Raw genomic sequence first — 16,048 nt, forward strand, 5'->3', positions numbered from 1 at the left:
CCTTGTGTGTATAAGATGGAATATTCCCCAGAAAAGTCAATAAATACACTTTTAAGACGCAGATAATCCTATGATAATCCTATACTAATTTTAGTAATAAGTAATTTAAAGTTATAATAAGTGGTTTATACTTAGGAGGTAACAATATTAAATTATCATAGCATTAATAAAAGTATGGTTAATTAATTTACATATAGAGAAGATGGAATAATGTTTAAAATATTTTTATTTTATTTTTATTAGTTATATTATTTATACACGTTTACACAACCTTCACCCCAAAGAAACATTTTAAAACTTTAAGATCTGTGAATGCATCCCAACTTCGGCTCTGCTTAGAAATTCTAGTTTAAGGCATTAGGTGGGAATGTAATTAAATTGAACTTGCCCTGAAAGGGAAGCACTCAGAACGCAGCTCCAAAGTGAATTCAAATAAACCAGTGTGGGGTTTACCTCTGCTCCCCCCCTCAAGAACTCGTATATATATGGGAATATGTGATATCCCCTCGAAAGCAAATGAAACTTCAATTAGCAGCACAAATCAAAGTCAGACAGTTTCGGTCGAAGGACAAGCGGCATCAGGAACATCGGAGAATGAAACCAGAAACCAGAGGCCAAACCAAAAATAAAATATAAAAAAAAAAGTTACAAAAAAGTTAAAGCCGCGTGTCCAGAAAAGTTGTGGGCATTAAACTGATAGAAATAGAGGGGCTCAAATGGGGGAAAAACAAAATAATTGGAAGGGGTTCTATGGAGGGGGGCTTGAGAGTTTTGCTGCGATATTTTGCCTTTGATAGAAAAACAATTTTTCTACTCCATTTCACGCGTTCAAGGCAGAACCATAAAAGCTGGCCAGAAAGAGAGGGGGAGTTCGGCCAGAAAGAGAGGGGCAACTCGGCCAGAAAGAGAGGGGTATTTTGGGGGAATCGTCAGCGTAAAGATGCCGCCAGAGCGATAAACGCTAGAAATGAAATAACAATAAAAACCAATTTTTTATATCGAACACCAAACTGAAGTTTAGCCCTCTCTTTCTAACACACTCGTTCTTTCTCTTTCTCCCCGGCGAAAGTTGGTGTATGTGTGTGTGTTGACCCAATTTTCGTTGGCCTTGTTGTTGTTACCGTTCACTGGTTTCTCGCAGTGTACAAATTTCGATTTGCAAACAAAATATTAGGCAGAAAAATATATCACGTCATTGCCCAGAACGATTTTAAGTTAGAAAAGCTAAAAACGATCGATTAGAATGTGAAACGAATTGGCAAAAATATAAATAAAATAATAAAAATATTAATACACTTCAAAAAAATAAAAATAATAATAAGGTATTTTTATGATACCAAACATATTATTATGAATTGATTAGAACTATCAGCTTTTAATTTTACTTACAATATTTTTATTTAATAATTTAATACAATAATGTTCATTTAATATTTAATATTTTTAGAAAACTTGTTGAAAACTCTTTTTAAAAATATAATTATTTGAATTAATATTTTCTAATATTTTAAACACACCCACTGTATAACCTGTAAGTCCCATTGTTTTGCTTGTCATTAGCAACTTAATTAATTCATAAAGGGAAGCTGCCCACCCGAAATATACGTATCTACAAGTTCATTAATTAGAACCCGCTGGCTTAATATTATTCCACACACTCACAAACGTTGTTCTTAGGACGGGTTTTTTCTAGCCCCTTCCACCCGAAAAGAGCGCTAAAAACTTTTGTCAATAAAAGAAAACATTAACAAATACAAAAAAGAAGAGTTAAGACGGGTTTTTTGTTGATGCTTCTATTTGTTTGCCTGTTTGCTGACCAAATGTGGAGGCTGCCAGCTTGGAGGGGCTTAAAGGGGGTTACAAGTGGCCAAAAGGAGGGTGGCAGATGTCCAAAAAAAGCGGTAAGAGGGGCTGAAAACGTGGCGCCCAACGAGCGAATTCCAATTGACCTACAGCGCGTTCATTTGAAGTTCAAAACTTGACCATGAAGTGGCAGATGCTCAGCGGAAATCAAAACCGAAACTTTGAGCCGGGGATTCATTCGAATAGCCACTTGTGCTAAGGTCGATGGGAATCACCCAGAAAAATTAGAGTCATTGAGATGATCTAGCAAACAAATTTGTCGGGTTTATTTATGGGGTGTTTCAAGCGAGATTCTTATAAACACGGCATTAGCCAGAATTTGTGTGTCATTTGCGAAGTCATTTCACACTTTTGCATGACAATTTGAATGATTATTATAGCTTAAGGAAACTATTCTGCATTGCATATTTAATATAATAAATATATTTCTAAAAACCTTTCCTACTTCAATAGCTTTATAATACGAAGCTTGGTAACCCTTTTAAATACGTTTGGAAAACCTTTAAAATATATTCATAAATATTAAAAATATTAAGACCAGGTGCTTAACAGATTAACTACCGCTTATCTAAACACCATTTCACCGGCTGGCTTTCTCTGTCCAATGAAGACTTTTAAGTAATTCAAATATATGCCCGGATAATCAGTAAACCTTTCTCCCGTGCCAAAAATCCCCCGCGAAAGAGAAACCATCTAATGAGGCGGGGAGGCCCAAAAAAAAAGATAGATACCTATTCGAACTTGTGATCGGGACAGGAAAAAACCAACATCGAAAAGTGATCAGTGTTTGTTTATTGTTGCCCGAAACGAGTTAAACGTGATTTCGGTTCTTTTTTGGGGGTCTGTCGCATCGAACAATAGGCATATTGACGGTTGGGCGTCAAGTCGGACGTTAATTATTGATTAGTTTAAAGCCCGATTAGCAAACCGGCATCGGGGTTTAGAACGAATCGGAACGTCCGACGCCCAACAACTTCCACCGCGCTCTCCGAAAACGGTTGAAAACAAGAAAAATCAAGACAGGTACACGGAGAAAAACAGCCTATAATTGGTAATATTTTTGTTTTTGTGATGGTTATGTAAAAAGTGTCCTTTATAAGAAATGCAGGAACTAACAGTTGCTTATTGCTCATAAGTAAGATGTATTCCTATTTCCATTAAGTTTTAAATGTATTTCAGTTTTCCATAATTATAAATGCAAGATAACATGCTGAAAAGAAAACTAAATTGATTAAAAATAAAAATACGACTAAATAATAAATAGTAAAAGAGATAAAAGTAGGCGTTTGCATGCCTAAGATTTTTTTCTATTCACATAGTTCCTAAATATAAACCAAATAAAATGTACAAAATATTTAAAATTTAATAAAAAGTTAATTAAAAACTATACAACATATTTTAGAATAGACAGATAAAGACAAGACAAGATAAAACGACTAAATAATAAATAGTAAAATATATAAAACTTATAGAAAGGCCTTAGATTGATTTACTGTTAACATATTTCTTATATATAAACAAAATAAAGTATACAAATCTTGAAAATGAATACAAGGTTATAACAAGTTAATACAAAAACATAAACATAATTTGGAATGGAGAGATAAAATTATATTTACATAAAAAAAATAAATTTATTTCTGACATTTTTTTTACAGTTAATAAAAATGTACCATCCTTTGAATAAGATTTACAAATAGTGGGTATAATATATTCATTAATATTCAAACATTACTGTCAGTGCAAAACAGTCATTAACTATTTTTTCGACTTTTGAAATAATTTAAAATCTTATTTTTTGTGATAATTTAATACTTGAAAATAATCAGAGGCAAGTTCTATTTTTTTCAGTGTGGCCAGAGAGGCAGAGCTGCGGCGAAGAACCGGCGGAACAACAAACTGAACAGCGACACCGCAAAAAAAACACGGCGGAGAAACAATAAAAGTCGGCCAGCGGCCAAAAACGCGCTCATTGCGTGCGCTGTTTTCGCAACGGCAACGGAAAATTAGCCACCCGGTTGAGGTGCGAGCGAGACAGCGAAAGTACGGCAGCGGAATACGGATTTGCAGAGTAACGGGAAAAGTACGGAAAGTGCGGAAGACCCAGAGGACAGGCGTACGAAATACGGAACACGGAGTGTACGGATACGAAGTACGGATACGAAGCCAGGATGCGACACGCATTTGTTGGATTAATTGTGTGCTGGCTGGCAGTTTGTCAACCGCAAGGTAAATATTTTTCGAATACGCCACGGCATTTGCGGGGGATCGGGCATAGACAGGATAATGACAGGATATATACCCCCACGCACACACACGCACCCACACGCACCCACATTAAGGCCAACACACACGGGGCCTTTGTTATTACAGTAATAATTGCAAAATTATCGCTGGATTTTGCGCCTACGTGCGTTGCATTGTCAACAGAAAAACAGTGAATAGTCTTTTGCAAAAGGCGAAAGAGACAGAAATATTGGCAAAGAAAGGGATAGCATATGTGGAAAAGGAGGCATCAAAGGTCTAAGGGCTTATCCATGTTACAACCACATTTTAAAGCTTATTATCTGCGCTTTCGTGGGGATCAGTCTATTTTGTACATTTATATCTGACATGGAACCCATGTTGGGGGCTTAGTACTTCAAACTTAACGACAAAAAGGGTTTTCAGTATTTAAATACATTTTTAAGGACCTAGAAATATTATATTACTAGATTTCGAAACACAAATGTTCGCTAATCAGCAATAGATACTCCTATTATTATCTGCGCTTTCGAGGGATCAGTCTATTTTGTAAATATATATGTCACAGGGAACCCATGTTAAGGGTTTAGTTCTTTAAGTATTAACAACGAAAACTGTTTTCAGTATTTAAGTACATTTTTTAGGACCTAGAAATATCATAGTACTAAATTTTGGAATACAAATGTTCGCTAACTAACATTAGATACACATATTATTATCTGCGCTTTCGGGGGATCACTCGATTATACATATTTGTATCAGTACATAAACATAACAGCTTTGCCTGACTAGAAACCTTAACATTTTAGTATATACATTTTTTTAGTATTTTAGTCTATGGCTTTAGGACCTAAAATTATCGTTTTACCAAATTTTGAAGTTCATAAATGAACTTTTTGTAGAGCCAATGAACGACATTGATTAATTATAGGTATTTTTCAGATCATTAATATTTATAATTTATGCAAGAAAAAATATTCTTATGAGAACGACAGAGATGCCAATATCTCCCCCTTTTGTTAGACATTTTAACATAAACACCATCTTTCGAGATGTACACTCAAAAACCAGTTAGAGATCTTTCCAGCCTTCGTCCCTTTCTCGCAGCCAGCCATCTCTTTCGTTTCTGTGCAATCTAACAAATTTTAAAACGAACAATACTCAGAAAGTGTCGAGGAATAAAGTAGAATGGAATAAAATGTGTGGAACAAGTTTTGCGAAAAGATTATAAATGCATGGTGTTCGGGGGATTTTGTTTACTTTTGACTGCTGTCAGGGCAACTTGCGGAACTTTCCACTGATGTTTGTTACCACTTTTTTACGCTCGCTTTAGTTGCAAGTAAAAAACGTTGAAATGTCTTTTCCACTGACAATTGCATGAAACTCGAAAACCGATTACCCCAATGATGGATTTACTTAGAATTTGCATGCTAGTGCTTGGCAATTTTTTATGAAGCTGTTTTGAACAGCAAAGTGCTTTATGAAAATTGTAATGGCTTTTTAAATAAAGTTATTAAAACGTTTTACCTTGCTCATAACATGTATAATCAAAATATTGTCCCTTTTTAAGAAAACATCTCGAGTACGTACAAGTTTGTTAAACAATCTACACTTAAAATATAACAAAAAAACACCTCGTTCTGCTTATTAAGTTTAGTACTAGACTGAAATATGTATAATAAGTAAAAAAAATAAAATTTGCAAGTATTTTCGAAATAAGGACAACATGGCGTATGAGCGTTAAATATTACGTATACGCAAAGTGTGGCAAGAAGTTTCTCTTAAAAAATACGAAATGTTTATATTAAAGCCCATATTTTTTCTGCTTTGTGTAAATAGTTTTTCTTTGTCTGAAAATATTTTAATTGATTGTGTGAGTGTTTTTGGTTATTATTTTATTTTATTGATATTTATTATTATTTCCTGTCTGTGCAGCTAACTGAATCGGTTGTGTGCGAAAAAAATCATATTTCCTAGGTTCGCCAGCAAAAAGTGATACACATTTTCACTTCTATATATTTATAATATAATTTTGTAACTCTTTTTTCAGCTGAGGCGCAGTTCGGGGGCTTTGGACCGCAGCCGCAGTTCCTGCCGCAGTTCCAGCCGCAGTACCAACAGGTATATCGCCAACCGCAGTTCCAACAGGTGTATCGCCAACCGCAGGCTTACCAACAACAACCTCTGGTCTATTACCAACAGCCCCAGCAGTTCCAGCAGCCCCGCCAGCGACAGGGATCCGTCTCCAAGGCGAACACGAATGCCTACGAGCGGCAGGTGGACTTCGGGAACAACCTGGAGTACACCCAGGGTCTGTCCAACTCGCGGGCGGTGACCAAGCAGAATGGCCAGCGGCTGGTGACCAACAGCCAGGCGCAGACGAGGGATGTGGATCTGGGTGGCCTGCAGTTGGGCAATACCCTGACCAGAACCAGGACGAATGCCAATGGCCAGGTGTCACAGGGCATTGCCGATCAGTTCCGGATCGGTAACGTGGGCCTGGGCGCCTCCCTGTCGCCGCAGAATCTCCAGAATGGCTTTGGACTGCAGCGCGGTGCCGACGGTGACCTCCGCCTGGGTCTGGGCCTCCTCAATCTCGACCTGGACCGGAATGTGCCCAACCCAACGAACACCCTGTCGCAGGCCCAGGTGAATGCCCAGGGCAAGGGCGCCAAGGCGGGATCGAGCAGTAACACGCAGTCGAATACCCAGAAGTATGGCGGAGTCACCGTCACCGACACGCGCTCCAATTCGAATGCCTTTGGCAAAACCAGACGGGGCCAGACCTCGGCCTCCACTGGCGGATTCGGAGGCAATGCGGCCACCAATGGCCAGGTATTCGGCGGTCCCTTCCAGCGGGTGGTGCGCCAGAACAGGCCAAGGCCCAAGCGGAGGGCCCAGTTCGTGCCCTTCGGTTATCCCGGTGGCGGTTTCGCCCCACGACCAGGACCCTTTGGTGTGGGTCTTCTGGACAGGCCGAGGAGGCAGTTCGGCGGGTTTGGCGGTTTCGGAGGTGGTCCCGGCTTCGGAGGTGAGTTTTTGATTATTTTATATTAAATACTATAGATTTTTATGCCTTTGATACTGTTATATTTTTAAAGAAATTCATTTGTTTTCCAGCCCCTCTATTTTATGCACCATTTTTTTCGCAAAAAATGCGAAAATGGGTAAAAAATTAAATTTTCCTTAAAATGATTAGGATCGTTAGCATATTTAGCAAGCTGTTCAAAACAGTCGGTCTTTTAGCTGTACGCCTTGATTTGGCCAAACTGCGATTGAAAAACTGGAAAGAAAAATCGGTTTTTTGGCGAAAATTTGAATATCATATTTCTGAAAAGATTTGAATCCCATTTTTTCGCCATAAAAAATTAGTTTTTTGGCTGCTATAAAGAAAATAAGCGTCAGATCGAGGAATGTCATACCTCGTTGGATTCGTAGTTCAATTTCCAAACTATTGGCACTCAAACCTAGAAATTTTTTAATTTTTGCCATTTTTCGAAAAAAAGACGATGCACCCCTTACAAAAAATGCGAAAATGGGTCAAAAATTAAATTTTTCTTAAAATGATTGGGATCGTTAGCATATTTAGCAAGCTGTTCAAAACAGTCGGTCTTTTAGCTGTACGCCTTGATTTGGCCAAACTGCGATTGAAAAACTGGAAAGAAAAATCGGTTTTTTGGCGAAAATTTGAATATCGTATTTTTGAAAAGATCTGAATCCCATTTTTTCGCCATAAAAAATTAGTTTTTTGGCTGCTATAAAGAAAATAAGCGTCAGATCGAGGAATGTCATACCTCGTTGGATTCGTAGTTCAATTTCCAAACTATTGGCACTCAAACCTAGAAATTTTTTAATTTTTGCCATTTTTCGAAAAAAAGACGATGCACCCCTTACAAAAAATGCGAAAATGGGTCAAAAATTAAATTTTTCTTAAAATGATTGGGATCGTTAGCATATTTAGCAAGCTGTTCAAAACAGTCGGTCTTTTAGCTGTACGCCTTGATTTGGCCAAACTGCGATTGAAAAACTGGAAAGAAAAATCGGTTTTTTGGCGAAAATTTGAATATCGTATTTTTGACAAGATCTGAATCCCATTTTTTCGCCATAAAACATCAGTTTTTTGGCTGCTATAAAGAAAGTAAGCGTCAGATCGAGGAATGTCATACCCCGTTGGATTCGTAGTTTAATTTCCATTCTATTGGCACTCAAACCTAGAAATTTTTTAATTTTTGCCATTTTTCGAAAAAAAGACGATGCACCCCCTTACAAAAAATGCGAAAATGGGTCAAAAATTAAATTTTTCTTAAAATGATTGGGATCGTTAGCATATTTAGCAAGCTGTTCAAAACAGTCGTTCTTTTAGCTGTACGCCTTGATTTGGCCAAACTGCGATTGAAAAACTGGAAAGAAAAATCGGTTTTTTGGCGAAAATTTGAATATCGTATTTTTGACAAGATCTGAATTTCATTTTTTCGCCATACAAAATTAGTTTTTTGGCTGCTATAAAGAAAATAAGGGTCAGATCGAGGAATGTCATACCTCGTTGGAATCGTAGTTTAATTTCCAATCTATTGGCACTCAAACCTAGAAATTTTTTAATTTTTGCCATTTTTCGAAAAAAAGACGATGCACCCCCTTACAAAAAATGCGAAAATGGGTCAAAAATTAAATTTTTCTTAAAATGATTGGGATCGTTAGCATATTTAGCAAGCTGTTCAAAACAGTCGGTCTTTTAGCTGTACGCCTTGATTTGGCCAAACTGCGATTGAAAAACTGGAAAGAAGAATCGGTTTTTTGGCGAAAATTTGAATATCGTATTTCTGAAAAAATCTGAATCCCATTTTTTCGCCATAAAAAATTAGTTTTTTGGCTGCTATAAAGAAAATAAGCGTCAGATCGAGGAATGTCATACCTCGTTGGATTCGTAGTTTAATTTCCAATCTATTGGCACTCAAACCTAGAAATTTTTTAATTTTTGCCATTTTTCGAAAAAAAGACGATGCACCCCTTACAAAAAATGCGAAAATGGGTCAAAAATTAAATTTTCCTTAAAATGATTGGGATCGTTAGCATATTTAGCAAGCTGTTCAAAACAGTCGTTCTTTTAGCTGTACGCCTTGATTTGGCCAAACTGCGATTGAAAAACTGGAAAGAAAAATCGGTTTTTTGGCGAAAATTTGAATATCGTATTTTTGAAAAGATCTGAATCCCATTTTTTCGCCATAAAAAATTAGTTTTTTGGCTGCTATAAAGAAAATAAGCGTCAGATCGAGGAATGTCATACCTCGTTGGATTCGTAGTTCAATTTCCAAACTATTGGCACTCAAACCTAGAAATTTTTTAATTTTTGCCATTTTTCGAAAAAAAGACGATGCACCCCTTACAAAAAATGCGAAAATGGGTCAAAAATTAAATTTTTCTTAAAATGATTGGGATCGTTAGCATATTTAGCAAGCTGTTCAAAACAGTCGGTCTTTTAGCTGTACGCCTTGATTTGGCCAAACTGCGATTGAAAAACTGGAAAGAAAAATCGGTTTTTTGGCGAAAATTTGAATATCGTATTTTTGAAAAGATCTGAATCCCATTTTTTCGCCATAAAAAATTAGTTTTTTGGCTGCTATAAAGAAAATAAGCGTCAGATCGAGGAATGTCATACCTCGTTGGATTCGTAGTTCAATTTCCAAACTATTGGCACTCAAACCTAGAAATTTTTTAATTTTTGCCATTTTTCGAAAAAAAGACGATGCACCCCTTACAAAAAATGCGAAAATGGGTCAAAAATTAAATTTTCCTTAAAATGATTGGGATCGTTAGCATATTTAGCAAGCTGTTCAAAACAGTCGTTCTTTTAGCTGTACGCCTTGATTTGGCCAAACTGCGATGGAAAAACTGGAAAGAAAAATCGGTTTTTTGGCGAAAATTTGAATATCGTATTTTTGACAAGATCTGAATCCCATTTTTTCGCAATAAAAAATTAGTTTTTTGGCTGCTATAAAGAAAATAAGCGTCAGATCGAGGAATGTCATACCTCGTTGGATTCGTAGTTTAATTTTCAATCTATTGGCACTCAAACCTAGAAATTTTTTAATTTTTGCCATTTTTCGAAAAAAAGACGATGCACCCCCTTACAAAAAATGCGAAAATGGGTCAAAAATTAAATTTTTCTTAAAATGATTGGGATTGTTAGCATATTTAGCAAGCTGTTCAAAACAGTCGTTCTTTTAGCTGTACGCCTTGATTTGGCCAAACTGCGATTGAAAAACTGGAAAGAAAAATCGGTTTTTTGGCGAAAATTTGAATATCGTATTTTTGACAAGATCTGAATTTCATTTTTTCGCCATACAAAATTAGTTTTTTGGCTGCTATAAAGAAAATAAGGGTCAGATCGAGGAATGTCATACCTCGTTGGAATCGTAGTTTAATTTCCAATCTATTGGCACTCAAACCTAGAAATTTTTTAATTTTTGCCATTTTTCGAAAAAAAGACGATGCACCCCCTTACAAAAAATGCGAAAATGGGTCAAAAATTAAATTTTTCTTAAAATGATTGGGATCGTTAGCATATTTAGCAAGCTGTTCAAAACAGTCGGTCTTTTAGCTGTACGCCTTGATTTGGCCAAACTGCGATTGAAAAACTGGAAAGAAAAATCGGTTTTTTGGCGAAAATTTGAATGACGTATTTTTGAAAAGATCTGAATCCCATTTTTTCGCCATAAAAAATTAGTTTTTTGGCTGCTATAAAGAAAATAAGCGTCAGATCGAGGAATGTCATACCTCGTTGGATTCGTAGTTCAATTTCCAAACTATTGGCACTCAAACCTAGAAATTGTTTAATTTTTGCCATTTTTCGAAAAAAAGACGATGCACCCCTTACAAAAAATGCGAAAATGGGTCAAAAATTAAATTTTCCTTAAAATGATTGGGATCGTTAGCATATTTAGCAAGCTGTTCAAAACAGTCGTTCTTTTAGCTGTACGCCTTGATTTGGCCAAACTGCGATGGAAAAACTGGAAAGAAAAATCGGTTTTTTGGCGAAAATTTGAATATCGTATTTTTGAAAAGATCTGAATCCCATTTTTTCGCCATACAAAATTAGTTTTTTGGCTGCTATAAAGAAAATAAGCGTCAGATCGAGGAATGTCATACCTCGTTGGATTCGTAGTTTAACTTCCAATCTATTGGCACTCAAACCTAGAAATTTTTTAATTTTTGCCATTTTTCGAAAAAAAGACGATGCACCCCCTTACAAAAAATGCGAAAATGGGTCAAAAATTAAATTTTTCTTAAAATGATTGGGATCGTTAGCATATTTAGCAAGCTGTTCAAAACAGTCGTTCTTTTAGCTGTACGCCTTGATTTGGCCAAACTGCGATTGAAAAACTGGAAAGAAAAATCGGTTTTTTGGCGAAAATTTGAATATCGTATTTTTGACAAGATCTGAATCCCATTTTTTCGCCATAAAAAATTAGTTTTTTGGCTGCTATATAGAAAATAAGCGTCAGATCGAGGAATGTCATACCTCGTTGGATTCGCAGTTTAATTTCCAATCCATTGCCATCCAAACCTGGGAATTTTTAATTTTTGCCATTTTTCGAAAAAAAGACGATGCACCCCCTTACAAAAAATGCGAAAATGGGTCAAAAATTAAATTTTCCTTAAAATGATTGGGATCGTTAGCATATTTAGCAAGCTGTTCAAAACAGTCGTTCTTTTAGCTGTACGCCTTGATTTGGCCAAACTGCGATTGAAAAACTGGAAAAAAAATCGGTTTTTTGGCGAAAAATTGAATATCGTATTTTTGACAAGATCTGAATCCCATTTTTTCGCCATACAAAATTATTTTTTTGGCTGCTATAAAGAAAATAAGCGTCAGATCGAGGAATGTCATACCTCGTTGGATTCGTAGTTTAATTTCCAATCTATTGGCACTCAAACCTAGAAATTTTTTAATTTTTGCCATTTTTCGAAAAAAAGACGATGCACCCCCTTACAAAAAATGCGAAAATGGGTCAAAAATTAAATTTTTCTTAAAATGATTGGGATCGTTAGCATATTTAGCAAGCTGTTCAAAACAGTCGGTCTTTTAGCTGTACGCCTTGATTTGGCTGTGCTACGGCTTAATAACCGCCAAAACAAATGGTGTTCTTGCCTAAAATCGAAATATTTTTTTTCGCCCAAAAAATCCGTGGCTACCTGTCGTATAAGTTATATTTTTAAAGGAGTTCTTAAATATAGCCGGTTGACAGGTTTTTAAAAACAAATATGTATTGTTAACTTAAAAAATGTTTTTCCACATAATTAATATCAATATGATACGGGTTCAGACCAACATTTGCAATAGATATGATTTTATTTCAAATTGATTTGAATGAGTATCAATTTGATATGAAAAAAGTTATATGTAAAAATTGAGGAGACAATATCAAACGGGTATTGTTCCATTTTTTCTCTGTGTAGAAACGAATATGATGAACAACGAGGCTAGAATTTGTTTCCACTCAGAATTATGTAAATGAATTCTTTATTTAACAGTTTCGATTTCGGGCTTTCGATAACTCTTCGAAAGCAGGTACAATTGCTTCATCATTTCGTCACCCTCAGTAGTGTTCATTGCGTTAACGGTGGCCAATCCGGACTCATAGAGTGCAGCCGACACTCCGGGCATATTCTTGTTCACATAGTGGGCAGAGTTCGTCTCATGAAGGAATAGTTCCGAAGAAAGAGAGTGGGCCTTACTGAACTCCTGCAAATCAACGCTCCAGGGGAAGTAGGCACCGGAGAAGAGACGCAAGTGTAGCAGTTTGTGGCAGGTATCGAGATTGAAATTCTCCGTGCCCATGGTTTTGCCCACGATCTTCTGTAGGGCTTCGGCTAAAACGGCCTTGCTTTCACCATTTACAATCATGACTGTGCCGTCGGCCCAAATCCAGCCTATCTGGGGGTCCTCGAAGCGAACTTCGATTACTCCTACGTCGCTTCTGTAGACGGCGTTGTCGAGGTTCCTCACAGCGATTTCAAGATCCACTTGTCTGTGAATCTGCAGGGTACAAAACACTCTGCAGATCTTCATTTCAATGAGCAAGCGCAAGGGCTCGCTTTGGCTTCTTGGAATCCCTGACTTCTGGAGGATCTGCTCCTGACGAACTGGCAAGGGTGCAAGCACCAACGTTCTGTATAACTCCTTCGCCGACTCGGAGCCATATAGCTGGCTCCACTGGGCAAGAAGTCGTTCGGCCTCGGGATCCTTGTACTTCCACACATAATAATCCATGCTCTCCTCTACGTCTCCATTGCGAAGTAGGTAGCTAACGTGCCAAGGTTTTTTCGCGGCACCCACTACGATTCCAGACTTTCCCGACCTTCGGGGCACTATGTGCTCCTTGGGTACCTCCCCTTCGAAATCAACGGGCTTGGCACTCTCCTTAATAACTAGAAGTAGCAGTTGGTCGGAAATGGTAGTACTGCATTGCTGCAGCCACTCCTGAGTTGCGGCCTCGTCTTGGGGCCTGGGCGGGATTGATTTCAAACGTACTGGCGTAAAATCGTATAACTGGATTTCGCGAACTGGCTCTTCGTAGTCTTTGGATTTGTCGTCTACAGATTCCGCGATTATTTCATCGTGCGACTCCACAGCATTCATTTTAGGTCGGGCTTTAGGAACAATACATGATTTTGGAGGTGGCATGAGCTCCGCGTCGGATTTCATGTGGATGGAGACAGGGTTGCTCTGGATGCCAGAATTCAATACAACACCTTCAAGACAAAAATTGTCGGGCATTTCTTCTGAAATCGGGGCACTAAAACGGGTTTTAAAAATTGAATTGTTTACCTAGTTTACTAAAGATGGCTTACCAGGACGAAAGAAGTTCCGAGGAGGGGTCTGTTTTTAAGGGCTCATTTATTTCTGGAGCTTCTACAGGAAGTAGGGTCCTGAGTATCGGAAATAAATTTAAGGAAACGCATGAGTAAGTTCAGAAAACATTCTGGCTGTTCAGCGTTAAATTAAATTCTATGTGCGTCCCTACCTGTTAATAGGCTCGACTGGCTCAGATAGACGTATGCGCTTGGTTGGGATTACATAGCCGCTTGCCAATTCACCTTTATCTTCACCGTCCTTCGATTTAGCATGTCCTTCGCGATTCGAATCGGATTTGGTTACCAATAGACCCGGCATTTTGTAAGAAAAAAATTCAGTGCACGACGATATCTACAACCTAAAATCAAACAATTAAATAAATCTTACTGAACTGTCAGGCGTCAAATTTCCCAACAAATCTACAGGGTTGCTGCGTTAGCAATTGTCGTTCGATAAGACCTATCGTAAAGGGTTTTCAATTAAACCTATTCCATTTACTTTATCTTATTTAATATTTGCAATAATATATTATTCTTCCTTATTTTTCATTATAAGTAAGTGCCTAAATCAAGTATTAGCATTAAATCAAATATTGCTTAGTAGTGATACTAAAATGTTTCTGAGTTGCAATGGCTTTTTAAGGTAACAGGGTGACAACTACGGGTTTCAGCAGATATGTTTTATAGAACGATAATTGCTAACGCAGCAACCCGATATATTTGTTGAAAATGTTGACGCTTGAAAGTCGAATTTTGTACGCCGTCGTATCACGATAAGTTTTTTAAGAGTTTATGAAAATTTTATATATTTTCTTATTATAAACAATAGAAAATTGTATACCCATATGGAAGATACCACAACACGGCGTTTTATAAATTATATTTTAAAATGTTACTCGTACGTAGTATGTGCCACATGTATTTCTTAGCACTTGTACACTCTATTACTATTTAATGTAGCTCTCAAAAAGCCCTCTTCATCCCAGAGTTTCTCACATTTCAAACTATTCTGTAACCCACTCAGGTTCGGAATTCGGCGGAGGAGGCGGTTTCGGAGGAGGACCCGGCTTTGGCCAGGCTCCCGAGTACGGTGGCTTCTACCAGCAGCCACAACAGCAGCAGCACCAGAAGAAGAAGAACAACAAGAACCAGGCGCATGGCAATGCGAATGCCCAGGGAGGACCCGGGTTCAACCAGCAGGCCTCCACCCAGAACCACGCCAGCAACGGCAACACGGGCAGCAGCTCCATCGGCTCCAACCTGGCCCAGGACGGCAGCAGTGGCCAGGTGACCTCGGCGAACACCAACACCCACCAGGGTCAGACGGCCAACGGGGGCTACGAGAGTGACCAGAACTCGCAGAGTCAGGCGCTGAACTTCAGGCCGGGCGAACAGCAGGCCTCCAGTGCGAATGCCAACACCCAGCACACCCAGCAGGGCAACCAGGATACCTACTCCTCGAACAGTGGCTCCACCGCGACGAACAACAATAAGTACGGCTCCTCCACCAACACGGCCAACACGAACTCAAAGGTGGTGAAGGATGGCAACAGCCAGGACGCCACCAGTGATGCCAATAGCCAGAGCATCTACCAGGGCAACAATGGCCAGGGAGACGCCTCCGCCTCGACGAATGCCCAGACGAGCAGCCAGCAGGGTCCCAATGGATACGTGTCCAACTCGGCCTCCAGCAGCGCCACCGCCACCGCCCAGAATGGCCAGTCGGCCAATGCGAATGCCAATGCGAATGCCGGTGGTGCCGGAGGTGCGGGAGCGGGAGCGGGAGCCTTTGGGGGCGGTGGTGGTGCCAACTCTGGTGCCAATGCCGGTGGTTTCGGCGGTGGTGCAGGAGCCAATGCGGGCGCCAATGGCGGTGGATTCGGAGGCGGCGGTGGTGCCAATTCGGGTGCCAATGCCGGTGGCTTCGGCGGCGGTGGTGCCAACAGCAACGCTTTCGGCGGCTTTGGCGGCTTCGGATTCTACGGACGTTAGTTTTAGACAATAACTCTCCTTTAAAACAACACACCCCCTTTTTTTTGTCACCCACGAAAAGCACGAGAATAAAAATGCATTTTCTTAATTTAAA

General features: G+C 38.7%; 2 protein-coding genes across 4 annotated transcripts; one reads left to right on the forward strand and one right to left on the reverse strand.

The window, feature by feature from the left end:
• Positions 1-2,776: 2,776 nt before the first annotated feature.
• On the forward strand, positions 2,777-16,048 carry LOC108019212 (glycine, alanine and asparagine-rich protein). 3 transcript variants are annotated; one of them, XM_017087009.4, is made up of 5 exons: positions 2,785-2,914; positions 3,715-4,092; positions 6,158-6,228; positions 6,310-7,138; positions 14,987-16,048. In XM_017087009.4, the coding sequence occupies exons 2-5, from the start codon at positions 4,035-4,037 to the stop codon at positions 15,952-15,954; spliced, it is 1,926 nt and encodes a 641-aa protein (XP_016942498.3). In that variant the 5' UTR covers positions 2,785-2,914; positions 3,715-4,034; the 3' UTR covers positions 15,955-16,048. The 3 variants fall into 3 exon arrangements, with proteins under 3 accessions (XP_065723804.2, XP_016942498.3, XP_065723805.2); XM_065867732.2 differs by having other exon boundaries at positions 2,777-2,914; positions 6,158-7,138; XM_065867733.2 differs by lacking the exon at positions 2,785-2,914 and having other exon boundaries at positions 3,693-4,092; positions 6,158-7,138.
• LOC136117298 (uncharacterized) lies at positions 12,604-14,338 on the reverse strand. The gene is made up of 3 exons (XM_070997227.1): positions 14,133-14,338; positions 13,960-14,037; positions 12,604-13,904 (listed from the first exon to the last, which is right to left on the reverse strand). The coding sequence occupies exons 1-3, from the start codon at positions 14,279-14,281 to the stop codon at positions 12,629-12,631; spliced, it is 1,503 nt and encodes a 500-aa protein (XP_070853328.1). The 5' UTR covers positions 14,282-14,338; the 3' UTR covers positions 12,604-12,628.

The sequence above is a fragment of the Drosophila suzukii genome, chromosome X (genome assembly GCF_043229965.1).
Source record: "Drosophila suzukii chromosome X, CBGP_Dsuzu_IsoJpt1.0, whole genome shotgun sequence".
Taxonomy (NCBI): domain Eukaryota; kingdom Metazoa; phylum Arthropoda; class Insecta; order Diptera; family Drosophilidae; genus Drosophila; species Drosophila suzukii.

Coding starts and splice junctions, on each gene's coding strand:
- LOC108019212 (XM_065867732.2), top strand. CDS start 4,035: ATGCGACACGCATTTGTTGGATTAATTGTGTGCTGGCTGGCAGTTTGT. Junction 4,093..6,157: donor GGCAGTTTGTCAACCGCAAG/GTAAATATTTTT, acceptor CTCTTTTTTCAG/CTGAGGCGCAGTTCGGGGGC. Junction 7,139..14,986: donor AGGTGGTCCCGGCTTCGGAG/GTGAGTTTTTGA, acceptor TAACCCACTCAG/GTTCGGAATTCGGCGGAGGA.
- LOC136117298 (XM_070997227.1), bottom strand. CDS start 14,281: ATGCCGGGTCTATTGGTAACCAAATCCGATTCGAATCGCGAAGGACAT. Junction 14,038..14,132: donor CCAGTCGAGCCTATTAACAG/GTAGGGACGCAC, acceptor TCCGATACTCAG/GACCCTACTTCCTGTAGAAG. Junction 13,905..13,959: donor TCGGAACTTCTTTCGTCCTG/GTAAGCCATCTT, acceptor AACCCGTTTTAG/TGCCCCGATTTCAGAAGAAA.